Source organism: Tachypleus tridentatus, chromosome 7, assembly GCF_004210375.1.
Source record: "Tachypleus tridentatus isolate NWPU-2018 chromosome 7, ASM421037v1, whole genome shotgun sequence".
Classification (NCBI taxonomy): Eukaryota; Metazoa; Arthropoda; class Merostomata; order Xiphosura; family Limulidae; genus Tachypleus; species Tachypleus tridentatus.
This window is the reverse complement of record NC_134831.1, coordinates 45018428-45036076: the sequence shown is the minus strand read 5'-3', so window position 1 is coordinate 45036076 and position 17649 is coordinate 45018428. Positions and strand designations below refer to the sequence as shown.

The 17649-nt window shown below is 33.8% G+C and overlaps 1 protein-coding gene across 2 annotated transcripts in view; it reads left to right on the top strand.

Annotated features, from left to right (window-relative positions):
- Positions 1 to 6991, top strand: part of LOC143255567 (salivary peroxidase/catechol oxidase-like) — a 39612-nt gene extending 32621 nt beyond the window's left edge. For both annotated transcript variants that reach the window (XM_076511412.1, XM_076511413.1), the window contains 3 exons: positions 1705 to 1907; positions 2670 to 2839; positions 6616 to 6991. In XM_076511412.1, the coding sequence (XP_076367527.1) occupies positions 1705 to 1907; positions 2670 to 2839; positions 6616 to 6800 (558 nt within the window). In that variant the 3' untranslated portion in view covers positions 6801 to 6991. The remainder of the gene's footprint in view (positions 1 to 1704; positions 1908 to 2669; positions 2840 to 6615) is intronic.
- The last annotated feature ends 10658 nt before the right edge of the window (positions 6992 to 17649 follow it).

Here is a 17649-nt window from a genome sequence, read left to right as displayed (position 1 = left end):
TGTAAATTATTGCCAGACAGAAAGTTCTTTGTGACTGAGTGCTGTTTCAAAATCATTTTACATCAGCATTTTCCTGATCTGTGATCCAAGAAAGACACATTATTTTATTTTTGTTTCACTGATTTTTGGAAAGTTGTCAAACGGCTATCTGAAACCATTTCCATCTTTGTTCATTCGTTCTACAAAATTCTCAATTAGTCCCAGTTTAATCTGAAGAAGAGCATAAACATATTTTGAGGATTCATAAAAGGTTAATACTCGAAATTTTGTTCCCTTGGTATGTAATTCTCTCTCACTTGCCATTCCTTCATTTGAAATGATTTTTATTATTTCGACTGTCCTAGAGACACAAAATGTAGCAGTGTTCGATGTATCTAATCTGCAGGCTTAGAAAAATACAAAAACTTTCAGATTACCGCACATATTCCACCTATGGTGATCATATTTAATGGCTTCAAATAAAATTTGCATTCTTTAATAATTTTCTTTTGTGTTCACATAAGCAACAGGCTTAGCATTCCTATTGTGAAAAAGTACAACTTTCAGACTAGCTTCAGATGAATTTATAAACGTTTCCATTCTTGAGGATGAAGTTCAATACTTAATTCGTCCATTAAGGTATCAAAATGTGTACATAAATATAAAGTATCTTGCATGCTCTAATAAGAATCAAGACATTGATGGCGACTGTGGTAAATTAAAACTCTTGTTCCTGGAACAAGTAAATTCCGTTGCTGTAAACGAAAACCAAGAAGTTTCCTATGTTCCTTGATAGATACAAGTCAATAATCACGTCATTTAGCTCTTCTTGAATAATAATCATATGGGGCAGTTTGTGTTGAGGTGTCACAGGAATAAAACTACTAGATGGAGAGGATGAAGATGATTCCTTATCTTCTTAGTTGGATAACTCTTCTGTTTCCCGAGTCGCTAGTAGATATGGCATTGGAGACCATTACAATGAGGTACTGAATTCACTGCAGAGATAATATCTGAATAATTAATTTATTGTTTTGTTTTACCTGAATATCCGAAAACATTAGCCTCAGTGCAAAGTTTCTGGCTGATAGTTCTGATATTACATACTACAGTGTTTGCTCGTAGTTTTGATACTCTGTTTGAAGCTGTCTAACTCGTGGTTCTTATATTCTATAGTTATCACACCTGGCTCATAGTTAATATATTCTGTAGTTACTATGTCTGATTCGTGATTCTTATATTCTTTAGTTATTTTGCCTAGCTCATGGTTAGTATATTTTTTTAGTTACCATGTCTGACTCATGGTTCTTATATTTTGTAGTTACCACGCCTGGCTCATGGTTGCTATATTCTGTAGTTACCATGGCTGATACATGGCTATTATATTCCTTAGTTACCACGCCTGGCCCATGGTTACTATATTCTGTAGTTATCATGCCTGGTTCATGATTGTGGTAGTTTATAATAAATTGTCTAGTTCATAATCATTACGCAGTATAGTATACTATTTGACTCATGATTCTGGTAATCTGTGACAAAGTATTATGTATCGTGGTTTTAGTACTTAATAGTAAGTATCCTGATGCATTATTTTAACGTTTAATGGCACACTATTTTTCGATTAAAAGAATCCGTTTCAGAACTATAACAAACCAGTAATTTGTAGTGTACGTTATTGCTTAAAGTATAAGAAAAGTAACATATTTATTATTATTCTTTTATTAGATGAAACACTATCTTATGTCGTCTTCTCGAAGTGTTGTTGGAATTGATATGTTAGCAACTGACATCCAACGTGGCCGAGACCACGGGCTGCCTAGTTATGTGAGGTGGCGGGAATGGTGTAAACTTAAACCAATCACAAACTTCGAAGAACTTGAAAATGAAATGCTTTACGATGCTGTTGAGAAACTGAAGAAGATATACAAGTATGTCAGAATTTGTTTCTTTTGTTTGCACTAATTGGATATGCATCTGAATCTAGCTTTTATCGAAATATGACAGTGCCTCGAAAGTAAATTTCGAGTTAAGAACGTGGTTCTCTTAATTTATTGAAAATTTGAAAGCATGCTTTAGTTTTCTTTCTGTGTATAAAAAATAACTTAAATATAATTTTAGAAACTGAAATGACTCAGGCCCATGCATGGCTATTCGGACTATGAAATTAAGATTTCGCGGCTCACAAATCGTTATCACAAAACAAAAAAATGGAAAAAAAAGAAAATCGTACTCCACACTTTGAGGCCTTAAATGCGTTATAAGAATTTATTTTCAAATAAATGTGATCAGACACTGCATACAGAATTCTAAGAATTTTGCTGCTACATTTCTATCAGAAACAACGTGTTAAAAAGTTCTGAAGCCATTTGTTGCACTTTACAAATGGTTATCACCAGGCGCAGTATACAGGAATTTTCTGAATTTCCATGCTACATCCTTCAACTGGCTCTCGTCAGTTAAAATGAATCAGAATATTCTGAACTTTACTGATATTTACATCTGACTGACAAAGGTAGTGTATGCTGAAAATTTAATTAGCTAAAAGTTTAGCTTGAATTTATTTCTAATGGCCGAGTATTGCACGTTACAAAAGATGTCAAATGGCAGATCTCTCGTTCAGTTACAAAATACTTTGGGAAATTATATTAAATACATTGTATTTTCCTCATTTCTTGAACTTTCATTCACAGACGTGTAGAAGACATAGACCTGATTATTGGTGGCACCATTGAAAAACATGTTCAAGGTGGTTTGGTAGGACCAACGTTTGCGTGCCTGATCGCTCGACAATTCGCAACAATGAAGTATGGAGACAGATTTTGGTATGAACATCTGAACTTTCCTGGAGCATTCACGGAAGGTAAATAATATTTTGGTTCTATATATGGTTATCTTTTGCTATATTTAGGTCAATATTTCCCAACTTTCAAGTCGTGACCCCAAGTCAAGATTTTTCATTTTTCCCACTGGAGCATGAAGAAGTCACAAAATGACGTCATAAGTATCTGTGTAAAAAGCTATTTAAATGGATTATCTACGCACGCGACGTTATTTTAAAATATTTATAAATATTGTAACATAAGACAAAATGGGAGATATATTGACACCTACTGGATAGCTCTCGCAAATTTCTTCATTATCCCAGCAACCAAAGCCAAGATCTCAAACAATAAGTAGTATTAAATGCATTGTATTTAATATAATACAAGATGATGGTATTGTACATCTATACACTGTACTTGTATTTCACATTGAAAAAACGTTTCAATGGAACCGAGAAATATGACAAAACCATATTTGACCGTTGATATTTTTACTCATATTACTTTAAATATTCAATACTGATTTCAGATTACAGGCGTATAAAAGTAGCAGTTTAGAACTATCTATAATTTTCATAAGTGGGCGTGAAAGTGACCAAAAATAAATCTATAACAGAATTCACAAGATCTGTCTACAGAAGTAATACACATGGTAACCAAAAATTAACTACCAGTTAAAGTACTTAATTCAAGCTTTAAAAAAAGCATTATGGAAACACTAAATAAAAATGCCATCAACACGTTTTCGAAAGAAAACCTCGGAGCAGAAATTAAGTTTCTTCAAAATATGCTTTTGCAGAATAATTACCCCAAAAATTAATAAAAACACACTAATCTCTGTGCTCAACAATACTTATTTAACTTCTAAACTTACATGCTATAGTAATTTTATCATAGTTTGTATGAAATATTGGGAAAACAAAAGCTTTATGTTTAATATACATACCAGAAACACTGTTTTTAAATTTTCTTCTCTAAGAAACATTCTTGTCAGAATCAAGAAAATCTAAAGATAACCAAAAATGTGTTCTTTATGGCAGTATATGTAAAGTCTCAAACATTGTGTTGGAGAAACCATGTGAACTGTTGATATCCGAATGTTTGAACACTAAAGAGATATCAAAAAATGTAATACAGATATAACAGTGAAACCCAAACCTGCTAGAAAAAGTGCCACAGCTTTAAGGTAGATAAACATCGCCCAAAGATATTCTAATATAAAGAGAAGATAAAGTGACCACTGCCATCCTAGTACACATCTGTAATAAATCAAAGTGTGGGCTATTCATTGAACATTTGCTCTTACTTCGTTTATTCAAAATGCTCCAACGCCGTCGCTCAGTAAGTACGCTACGGCTTGTAATGCTAAAAAATGGTTTTCAATATTCAAAATTGACACAGCACAGATAACACATTGTGCATATTTGTGCTTAATAACAAAAAAGCCATTTAGAATAACAATGAAATCTTGAAAAAAAATCTACACGTGTATTTAGTGAACGATAAGAGTTAATGACATTTTAACCCTTAATTTTATTAAGACTAATTTTATTAAAATTAAGACTATATCATGCTGAAATTTTCTTTTTTTTAGTAATATTATTTTCTTAGAAAAGTTAATGATTATAGTGTCATTTTTGTTAGTCAACTAGGTCGTAGAACTTGTCACATTTTAATTTTTCTCAGGACTGACAACAGTCTATTTAGGCTTACCGTATACGAAATTGTGACTGATAAAGACTACAGCATGGGAGTCAAAATATTACACCGAATAAACCTTAAATAACATAAGAAAACAACTATTGATTTATTTTATTGAAGAGTTTTGTAAACATAGTGGCCTAGTTCTTAAGCTTTGAGATCAAAGGTATCCCACGACGTCTTGGGTAGCAATCAGTTTTTGATGTCATAGCTATAAAACATCTTTCACCTGATTTCAATTCATGGCTAATTTGACCCTTTCTTCACCATATATGGCTTTTTCACTTGACTACTAGCTATTTTCGTTATGAATCATCTTTTTCATTTGTGACATAAGGTTGGCGTGATCATTATTTCCTAACATTTTCCTGACACCTAGCTATGGTCGTTATGATCATTACCGTACCTTACTTGACATATAGCCATTTTTACATCTACTCATTCTTCAGCTAAAATATTGTCATAGTTACTTTACCTTTCTCTCACCCGATAAACAGCCATGACCATTTGGCCATTCATTCACCTGGCATGTAACAAATAACATTTTAACTCTCCTCTAACCTGAAATGTTGTTACAGCTACTTGACCCTTCCTTCACGCTCTTCTCCCCTTCAATGGCACAGAGATATGACTGTGGACATACAACACTAGAAATCGGGTTTCGATAGCCTTTGTGTAGCTACAAACAAATAAACCTTATATATGCATCGTAGTTGTTATTCTAACCACATCTTTACCTGACATTTAATCATTGTTAACTTTATCCTTTCATCACCTGATATTCTAACCGTGATTATAATAACATTTTTTTTTTTTCAAATGACATTTAATAGTGGTTGATGACGAAAAAACTAACTAAACAAAAAACATTAAGACTACTGTAGACGTACATCATACAAACACAAAACTTTAAATTATTTCAAAAATAACAACAATAAAATTAATTATTAATTCTACTTAAATGACATATGTCAGCACTTTCTTTGAATCAGCACTTAACGAGATATTCGCACACAATGTTGAACATCTTGGTTGTAATAAAATTATTTAATAATTAATTGTTGTACGTTTTTATAGAAGTGTTTTTGTATAAAATACTTTAAAAAAAATTATAAGTTGTACAGTTGTCCAACAGTTACTACTGACGACAAAGCTGTTAAAATCCTGTATATTGTTGACAACAAAGGTGTTAAAATCTTGTGTAGTACTGATTACACTAACAAACTACTATCTCGGAAGCTAATCTATGTGACATTTTGCTGAGATTATTGCAGTAAGCTTTTATAATCGCAGTTATTAAAAATAGTATTCAATTTTTTTTAATTTGTTAAACACTGTTAGATCTGTAATCGTTTCATCACATAAATAAATTGGTGAAATGTGATGAACGTCCAAATGAGAAAATTTTATCACATCCTACGCAATTAGTTTATTTTGTAGTCCAAATTTGAGAAGCGTAAAAATTAACATTTCAGGTGTTTTTGTTCTTATTTTTACCTGAATTCACGATCTAGGAGAACTTTCATCAAATACAACAGTTAGGCGGGACTATGACAAGAATGCTATTTTTACATACACCTCTGATATACAATTTGTAAATTGAAAATATGTTCAAAATGAATATCATGGAGGAATCTTTTTATAACATTTATTAAGCCTAAACAATTTTTTACTTCACTATTCTATACGTAACATTTGTTAAACCTGATCAGTTTGTTTACTTCACTATTCTATACGTTTTACACCACAAATTTGACAATCGTGCATTGTTACAAACTCCATTTGTGATCGACTTTAGGTTGCTTTAGGCCCAGCGCAGCAGGTATGTTATTGTAATGAATAAAAAGTATCTTAGGTATTACTTGTTAGAATTATAGATAGTTCTAAACTGCTTCTTTTATACGCCTGTAATCTGAAATCAGTATTGAATATTTTAAAGTAATATGAGTAAAAATATCAACGGTCAAATATGGTTTTGTCATACTTTTCCGTTCCATTGAAACGTTTTTTCTCATCGTCTATATAAACATAAATCAGTTTTAACTCGTTTGGTTATCAAGGGATAAGAAATTATGTTTCATATAAAACTTATTGACCTTTATGTATATGACAGGTCAATTAAATGAGATTAAGAAAACGACACTAGCTGCCCTTATCTGTCGAAACACTGACGAGCAGTACCTCCAACGCGATGTCTTCCGTCCTATAGGATACAATAACTCATTAGTACCCTGTCAACAAATCAAGGCCGAATCGGAACTGGATCTTTCTCATTGGAGTGCAATAAAAATGTACTAATAATAACTATAGCTGCTTTTTTTTTTCAAATTAGTGTGCGAAATAAACAGAAAGCTTTAAGCAAAAACGTTTTGCAAATATATAAATTTATTCTTCAAGTATATAGTACTGATATTATGTACTTTCTATGGAAACATTATGTACTAGTTCAGTGTTTTACGTTATTAAAATTGTTTTACAACAAAATAAAAGATTATCTAATTCAATTGCCTCCTGATGTACTTTTAAATGTAAAAAAAAGTTAAACAGGTTGACATAAAATACCAATAAACAAAAGAACAGAGAAGGATAAACCTAGAAATAGTAAACAAAGACACACAGAGATAAACACTAGAATAGAAATCAAAAATATGTACAGGCCAAGAAAACAAAAATAAACTCGAGAATAAAAACAGACAAACATGGGAATCTAAAATAAAAGATAACACAGGATAAAATGAATACAAGACAAAAAAAAAGCGGAGATAACAAAATAACAGAAAAATAAAGATACACACTTAAGTTTGTTTGTTCGTTTTTTTTTCGCACAAAGCTACTCGAGGGCTATCTATGCTAGCCGTCCCTAATTTAGTAGTGTAAGACTAGAGGGAAGGCAGTTAGTCATCACCACCCACCGCCAAGTCTTGGACTACTCTTTTACCAACGAAAAGTGGGATTGACCGAAGTTATAACGCCCCCACGGCTGGGAGGGTGAGTATGTTTGGCGCGATTCGGGCGCGAACGCGCGACCCTCAGATTACGAAGCGCACGCCTTAACGAGTAAGCCATAACACACTTAAGAAGGGAAAAGTTAGTATCAATAATATTGGTAAATTTATAGTTGTTATAAGTGCTAGTAGAAAAGTCCTTTAAATGCATTTTAGCCCATTATAAATATCAATTTGGCCATTTATTACTTGCACAATTTCATGCGTATTGTTATTTTATAAAACAAGTTTAAAAGAAAAAAAACGTGATAAACGTTGTATTTCTCTGGATTTTGTGCACTACTTATTTCATGTATATTTACCAATGACAAAGCATATTTTGAGAAGTCTAATAACAAGAAGAAAAATCAGAAATATTTTAAAATAGTAAAAGAAATAATATTTTATATTATAATACCTTACTTTAAAAATGGACAAATTATAACAAAGATTTTACATATTTTGAATTTCTTTTCTACACGCAGACTAAAATAAAATGCCCTAAGGCCCCTCAGTAAAAAGTAGTAAAAAGTAACACGGCGGTATGTTTGAAGACCTATTAAGCTGGAAATCGGAGAAAGAGGTCTTGTGCACCTAACCCTCCCGGGTATTTAAAGTTCAACATATCCAAATACCCACAAAGAAGAAGCGAAGCGGGCTTAGACACCCGTGTTGGGCACAACACAGATAGCCCGTTGTGTAACTTTGTGATTAATTAAAAATAACCAAACACGCTCTTGGAGCAAACAAAACATAAAACAATAAAATAGGCCAAATAATGACTACAATATATATTCTGTAGACACCAAATGGGTGAGGTTAAAGCTCATATATCAAAGATAATTTATAAAGTTTTGTTTTTTGAATTTCGCGCAAAGCTGCACGAGGGCTAACTGCGCTAGCCGTCCCTAATTTAACAGTGTAAGGCCAGAGGGAAGACAGCTAGTCATCACCACCCACCGCCGACTCTTGGGCTGCTCTTTTACCAACAAATAGTGGAATTGGCAGTTATATTATAACGACCCCACAGCTGAAAGGGCAAGCATATTTGGTGTGACGGGGATTCGAACCCGCGACCCTTGGATTACGAGTCAAATACCTTAATCCACCTGGCCATGCCGGGTCCTAATTATAAAGAACTACAATGTTTATACATATACATGTAGTAAAAAGTATACAAAAGTCATGTTCTGAAAGAAAATAGGAATAAATATAAAAAAACATACAGAAATCACTACATAAATTGCCAGACATTTCCAAAAATAACTTTTATCTACAACTAAAATGTTTCATTCCTGTCAGGTTTATTAATTCAGGTTTGAATAAAAGCATTTAAACTACATAGTTCTATACATTCTTTGAGTGGCTAATAACCATAAGCTTGTAAGATTGACTCAGTATTTACTGGCTACTTAAGTCATGATTTTTATATGGGTTTGTGCATCATCCCTACCTTATTTCTGAATTTTTAACATCGCCATCCCTATATCACAGTTGATTTTTGTAAAAATATTTGTTACTTTTCCCATTTTTTTCTAAATAGTTTCATTGAAGTAGGTTTTTACGTCAACATTTGTTTTATTTTTGTAATTCAATGGTAATATATGTCGTTAATGTAATATCAGTTTTGTTAGTTTCTCTAATTTGCGATTACACTAGAGGTATTTGAAACTGGAATGGTTCCTCCAGGTTGGTAATTGTACCTCCTGAACAGAAGTTAAGGAGATATTTACAAATCATGCACTTTACAACTCACTGAATGTGCATACAATTGACTCCACCACATTTTGTGGTCATGCCGATTAATTAGAATGGCATCATATAGATTTCAGACCATGAAATGTGATACCAAACACATACACAGAGCTGCCAGGCTTGGTCCCACTTCAAATTTAAACAAAAGTAGATTGCAATAAAATGCATTGTTTTGATAATTAAGAGACTGGTGTTTCAAAACTCAGACATCATTAGTAGGTATATAGATCTGTAAGTTGTAAAAATACTTGATTTCCTTAATACATTGAATATTAATTAACATTAGTTGTTAGTTCTTGTCCCTCGCTAGTCCAGCGGTAAGTCTACGGATTTACAACGCTAAAGTCAGGGGTTCGATTCCCCCGTGGGGCTCAGCAGATAGATCGATGTGGCTTTGCTATGAAAAAACATACACTCTTTTTTAGTTTTTCTGAAACTGTTTAGCAGATATCACTTTTGTGCAATGAAAAGTCACAAACATCCGTTATATTAGAACAATTTGTACAACATATACTTATAAACTTAATTCACTGCAAAGTAGTAACTTTTCTTTTAATTATTTTCTCACAGAAATACATGTGGTAGAAGAACAGAATAATGGTACTACTATACAAGCTGTGAAGTACTCGATAAAGGCAGTTGATGCTCAAATGAAGCTATATCTTCACTTTAGCGTTAAATATCATAGAGTAATAAAATGAATGCAGTGATCTCTTTTTTTTTTTTCTCGGCCCGTCCCTACATACTAAGCATTACCATACATAGTTAGATACACACAAAGCATGAATAAATGAGGAACTCCATATTTCATTATGTTGCAGTGAATAAAATCTATTTTACTTGAGAAAACTCTGATTCACGAGAATCTAAATACAAATCATAAGTTTTATTCAGAAAAGTCTGAACATGGTAAAGAGTGCTTCAAAATCGTGTTATGCTACTTGTCTTTATTAACATTCTTACAAGTTATCACTGATTTTACTTTATTTCTCTATCTTTCTTGCTCTGACGAAAACTGGAGGTTAGTGATTTCGATAAAATGTAATATAATTTCAGTATTGCTCTGCAATCGCAGACACTATTCAACTTTTTACTGGAGTGGTCTTTAATATGGTAGTGAAGTGTAAATAGTTGAAAAACCCTGCACATCATAGGTTATTTCTCCCGTGTCACACAGAAAAGCATTTGAGGTCATTAGCAAATGATTGTGTAAGCAATCAGAATAAAATTCATTGACGAAATCACTAGTTAAATTTACTGATGTATTTATGGACCAGATAAGTGATTAGGCTGTACAATATGACTTCACCACTAATAGGCGAGGCATGTCTGATAAAGTAACGAATGTACAGGCTTACCAGGAGGTCTAGAGACATGGCTAGTCTTTATTAAAGTACATCATATGCTTGGTCGTCTCCAGAAGTGATTGCCAGAAAGAATAAGTGTATGTCAAGCAGATTCAAAACTCCTTTAAGTACTCAAGATGATTTGTGCAACTTTTACATCAGGCCGTCCAGCCTTTGTATTAGGTCTGTAAGTTTTGAATGGCTTATTGAGCTTATACTGAGAAAACTTCTTGATATATTTAAACGATGTCTTGATGTTTTGTCATGTTCCAGTTAGCTGCTGAAAGCGTGGGCAACTGTACAAACGAAACCAAAGAAGTGTTCACTAATACAAATACAGGTAGAAATTCTCAGTTATGTTGTGGGTAGAGACAGAATCACAAATAACTTTCTGAAGACTGCAGGAGTCAAAAACTGCTCCCATTGGAATGAAAAATCTGTGGTTTTCTAAGTTTTGTATAATCCTATTTGTGGTTCACTAGTTGTTCAAAACTGCTGCACCATTAATTGTTATCATTAAAGCTGAAATGTATATTTTGTGGACTGAAGACTATGTCTACCTATATCGGACTAAATCTTAAAAGTAATAAAACAATAGATAATGAAATAATTATAAGAAAACCCATTTAATTAGGATGTATAATCACACATATTATATAACAGTAAAATAAATCCCTTTAGTTACAACTGAAAATTAAATTATAGATGACGCATTACGTAATAGAATAATCAAAGTACTTAGAAGTAAAGCTCTTTTAATACATTACAGAGAAAAATAAAACACTTAAGCAATAAAATAATGAAAATATAACATTAAACAATAAAATAGCATATATATGTATATATATATATATTGTGTGTATATATATATATATACACACACACACAGATTTAACCATGAGTAGTATCTAACAAAACATTAACCATTTAACAATCAAGGTATTACAAGAATGCCCCTTAACAAAGAATATAACAGAAAAATAATTTTACTTATTTTTTACTTCCCCTCACTTTAAATTCACAAGTAGATTTTCCATGGCTGCTGTTGCTTTACAGTTGGTCATTGTGGTGGTCTTGTGATCCTTCCTAGTTCAGGCAAGAGCTCTTTCTCTCTACAATCACCAGCTTAGCCTCCAAAATATTCACGAATGGAGTCTTGAGCTTTGTCCAGTTGATCACCTGATTTTCTACAGGGTTGAATTAGTGACATAGCTTAGATACAATTATATCCTAGTCATCTTTCATCAAGCACTAGATGTCTTCCACGGCTGAATTGTATAGACTTAGAATCAAGCATTATGCTACCTGCTTCTGAGTACAAGTGTTTCATGTATTTACCTGCCTGCAACTATTTAAAAGCCAGTCCAGATTTCTTTCCACTCCTTCAACACTGGAGTAAAATTTATGGTGTGGGGCAATGCCTGTCTGAGATTCTGCCAATATTTTAGCAATAGATATACTCAGGGACCTACAACACTCTGACGGTTAACTGGTCCTTAGTTCAGGTTAGCAGGCTTATGAGTTGCTTCCAGCAATTCATCATACAGCCAGGTTCCATTGTGAGTTATGATAATTATTGCAGTATACACCAATACCTGCTGGCACAGAAAGGATCACCAATCCATGGTTCATGTTCTTTATCTGTAAGTGCCTGCTTTCTCACCCGCTGGGGAAACAGCTTTGATTGATTGACAGATGTTATTCACTAGCATCACTTCCAGTTCTTCTTAGCTGGTCAGAGGAAATCAAACTACAGATAGAGTTGTGTTATTTTAATTTGCAACAGGCTTGAGCGTCCTGTATAGGCCTTGCCAAACACTATTTCTCCTCCAATTATCTTTGCTTCTGTTATCATAAGATTGATTTTTGTGATCATGATTTGACCTACTAGTCTGTGTTCACCAGACATTGACTGTTGGTCTTGAGTCTGCAGTAGAATGATTAACATCTTGGACCTTCACAGTAAAAGTAAATGAAGTACTTTGGCTAAGAGCTGACTTCTTCTGGACCCTGCACTTCTCTGATACAATAATCACTTCCTGGTGACAGACCAGTTAATAAGCGATTATGCATATAGTTTGATGGAAGATTATATTTAAGCCAACGAAGTTGAAAAAACTATTTGCGAAAGTAAATCCATTGAACTTTTTGAGAAATCATAAGACACGGAAAACCGTGTATAAAACATCATATTTTCAACCGTGATGTCATCTTGCTTCAGTTAATTTAGACTGACCGGTGGACCTATTACGATAGCTGTACCATCGAAGAAATTCGTTGCACAATTTTTTGTAAGTAACGTTATCTCCAAATTCGCCTAACAATGTTTCACCTTAATAATGTATATTGCCTGAAGAGAGAAAACTGAAAAACATTAATTGTATTGAAGACATAGTAAAACAGGTAAAGGATATTATAAAGTTTCTGTAAGATACATTGGAAGATTTGCAATCACTGTTATATAATAAAAAGTATGACTGGAGGAATTTGTCGTATTGCTTTAATAGATAACCTATTCGATGTTGTATCCATACGAACCAACATAGTAGAACGTTTGATTAATGAAAATATCAATATCCAAAACGAGGAGTTTGATAATTTGATCTGGGATTATTTCAAGATAAATTTGGTAGTTTGATATAGAGGAATTAATCAATATCCTATCATAAAAAATATTTTGTATATGCATTACAACTGCCTCTAAGTGAATTCTTTATTCCACATATAACTTCCTCAACTGCATAACCTGGACTTCAAATAAATTCATTTGTGACTTATGTGGAACCAAACCCTATGACTATGCTTACAAACCACCTTTTACATGCCATAAGAGACAAGTATCACTATATTGTTCTCTACCAACGTGTAAAGACTGTAACCTCTAAATATAATCCAGTCAGTCATATCTACTTTGTGCATTACTTACCATGCTATAAGGCAAAGCATCATCATTGCAGATCAAAAATGAAACACAGATGTAGATAACCTGTTGCGCTTGGATGAGCATCTAGAACTGCATAAAGGTCTGCTGTACCATTATTATAAATCTTCAAGACAATGTGTTTAGTCTTCAGCTCTCAAACACAAAATAATTAAACTTTACAAAATGTAAGACGCGTGGAAGAACAGCATTTCTGATTACCTTCCTGTCGGAACATTGGACAATGGTGTAAATACCGTGTGTGCTGTTTGGAAGTTAGCTGGTCAAAACTGGAAAAGATCTTTTATAGATTATACTTGTAATTCATATTATAATAAACATGTATTTCCTTGCATTTATTATAATTAAAATCCATCTGCCATTTGTATGTCCACTCATTAAATAACATATATCATTTTCTTCAGCGACAGTGTTCTCATCAAAGCTCGCAACATCCAGTACATTAATATTATAAGCTAAAGTACTTTTTGTTCATTACTGCATTTATGCACTTATGTAAATAAGAAACACAAGGATCCTTAAACTGAGCTCTGAGGTATCCTGCTTATGAGTTTAATCCAGTAAGACTGATCTTCTTTCATAACAACCTCTGAGTTGCTTTCTTTCATCTAGATATTTTTTATACAATGAACCACGCCAACAGAGAAAACTATAATAAACGAGCCTTTTGTTTGACACTTTCTTAAATGCTTTCTAAAAATCCAGGTAAAGCAAATCCACACCCATACCCTCATCTACAAAAGAAGTAACATCTTGATAAAATATCAAAATATTAGTAAAGAAAGATTTTTTCTTAGTGAAACAATGTTGACTTCAACAACTTTGTTAAAGGAAACTTTGAAGCTTTTTATCAGATTTTCAAAAACATTTCCCACCACTACTGTAAAATTAATAGACTCCTAATTATTGTGATAACACTACGTAACAAAATTTTTACTTTTTCTTGTTCCTGGGCAGAAAGTGTTATTTCCCAATTGCTTATGCTTAAAGTAAATAGAAAGACCTATTTGTCTCTTCAAACTTTGCTTTTGTGATCAGGGTAATGAAATTTTCAAATTTACTCATTTTTCCAGAACATTCCAGGTAGATTCAGTGCTGAATAGCTGATGGAGAATTTTCTCAAACTTACAAGAATTTTTAAGAACTCTCTAGAATGTTGTAGAACTTACGAGAAATTTCAAGAACCTTTTAGAATTTTCTAGAACATTCCATAGTAATATATATATATATATATATATATATACAGGGACTCACCACTCACCACTTCAGTTGAGTTCTAGCTGCCTAAGTGAACACATAGACCTATCTTATTTTATCAGAAATGGCATCAACAAGCTGCAAGCATTTTCCAGACGCATGCAGAAGCCTTAAACTGTGCTGCTCCATAACGGGAATAAGTATCTGTCTCTTTCCCCTGGCTCATTCAGTGCATCTCAGAGAGAAACACAACAGCGTCAAGACCTTGCTGGAAACCATGAAGTATGACGAGTATGGCTGGGAGATTATCGGAGACTTCAAAATGGTGTCATTCCTGATGGTTCTCAAAGGAAGCTTTACCAAGTTTCCCTGTTATCTTTGCCTTTCGGACAGCAGAGACACTGCAGCGCACTACAACAGGAAATACTGGCCACAACGGACCAAGTTCTCTGTGAGGTGGCGCAATGTAAAGTGTGAGTCACTAGTGGACCTCCAGAAGGTGTTGTTCCTACCATTGCACACAAAGATGGGTCTTAGAAACAATTTGTCACAGCTCTTGATCAGGAATCTGCAGTCTTCAAGTACCTTCGAGACTTTTCCCTAAGCTGTCTGAGGCAAAGCTGGTGTCTTCGTTGGATCACAAACAAAGAAGATCCTGGAGTACACAGAATTCTCCAAGAAGCTCAGTAGGAAGGAAAAAAATTGTTTTTTTTTAATTTCGCACAAAGCTACTCGAGGGCTATCTGTGCTAGCCGTCCCTAATTTAGCAGTGTAAGAATAGAGGGAAGGCAGCTAGTCATCACCACCCACCGCCCACTCTTGGGCTACTCTTTTACCAACGAATAGTGGGATTGATCGTCACATTATAACGCCCCCACGGCTGGGAGAGCGAGCATATTTGGCGCGACGCGGGCGCGAACCCGCGACCCTCAGATTACGAGTCGCACGCCTTACGCGCTTGGCCATGCCGGGCCAGGAAAAAGAAACAGCTTTGTCACAGTTGTTCGGGGCTTCTTGGGCAATTACAAGGCCGAAACTTATGTGGAACTGGTTGATGCTCTGGTAAAGAAATATGGCAAAATGGGCTGCAGGATGTCCCTAAAAGTCCATATCCTCGACTCTCATCTTGATAAATTCAAGGAGAACATGGGAGCATACTCAGAGGAGCAAGGAGAGCGCTTCCACCAAGATATACTGGACTTTAAACGCCGCTACCAAGGAGCGTATAACGAAAACATGAAGGGAGACTATATTTGGGGGCTGGTACGTGAAAGTGATTTACATTACAATCGTAAATCTCGAGAAACTACTCACTTCTAAACATCTTTATTCATTTTTGTATAGCTTTAGTATAAATACGTGTAAATCTTGATTCATATGTTGTTTTATTCAGACCTTATGTAAACGAAAATGTGCAAATTTGGCCGTTTTTACATAAAAAATAGGTTACTTTCTAAATTTCATTATTCAGTTCACAAAAGCAAAATTTGAAGGGAATAATTGCTATTTTCTGTACTTTTACAACATAAGCAATTAAGAAATAACACTAACTATCCAGGAACAAAACTTGTTTTACATAGCGTAATTAGGCGTTTCTGTTATATTAGCAATATATTAATCACCTTCCAATCATCTGACATCTGTCTACTATTCAACTACTTACTAAAAATATCAATATACACATATACAATTCTTAACTCTCTTCAAACAAATAAGGAAACATTATCTCTCCCAGTAACTTTATCATTGTTAACTCTTTTCAAACCCGGCATGTTTGAAAACAGCGTGTTAAGGCGTGCGACTCGTAACCTGAGGGTCGCGGGTTCGCATCCCCATCGCGCCAAACATGCTCGCCCTTTCAGCCGTGGGGGCGTTATAAGTTACAGTCAATCCTACTATTCGTTGGTAAAAGAGTAGCCCAAGAGTTGGCGGTGGGTGGTGATGACTAGCTGCCTTCCCTCTAGTCTTACACTGCTAAATTTGGGACGGCTAGCACAGATAGCCCTCGAGTAGCTTTGTGCGAAATTCCAAAAACAAACAAACAAGCCAAGAGACGACACCTACGTGGTTACAAACAAACAAAAATACTCTTTTCAATTGTTCCTTAATATATTCAGGTCTAATGCGATCATTTATAAACTAATCTCGTTTCTGTATAAAAACTGTTCAGGATTAAAAATATTGCTTGAACGTTCATTCCTAGATACTGAAAGAGAATTATATGTTAATAACCAAATCGTCTCATAATAATCGGTAATAAGCCTTCCTTTATCAACCCTTGAAAACTTTAATCTCATCCTAACCCTCAGCTTATCCTTAATGCATTAATAACAATATTTATTCTTAGATTTTATACTTTCAGCCAGTCATTTTCACATAATTTTCGATTTACCAATGTCAAGTTTGACCAACTGTTTTGAAATTTTATAATTCTTCAAGTCTTCTATCATAGCAGTAATTTTAAATGTTTTACATTTTGATCCTTCTATTTATTTCATCCCTTACACTCTTTGAAATCCAACCTAGTATTTAAGTGCACCCATTTTTTCTCTCTCTCTCACTATGTATATAGATATACATATACATATAAGGAACATATCTATTTTGTAATTTTTAAACTTTTATTTAAAAACACATTTGATCAATATCTCTAATTAATTCATTTGGCCAATTTACAACAGATATTGCTTATGGTATCCCTTTAGAAGTGCCTCCAATGGCACAGACGGAAAACGCTAAAAACTGTGTTTCAATATCTTTGGTGGGCAACATCACGGGCAGTCCAATGAGTAACTTTTTGCTTAACTTCAAACAAATACTTAAAAATTTATTTCTAGAAAATTTTAACTGGAATATCTTTAGTAATCTAATATGCAATATGAATCACTCAATTGAAATAATTAAATCAAATAAAGTTGTAGTGG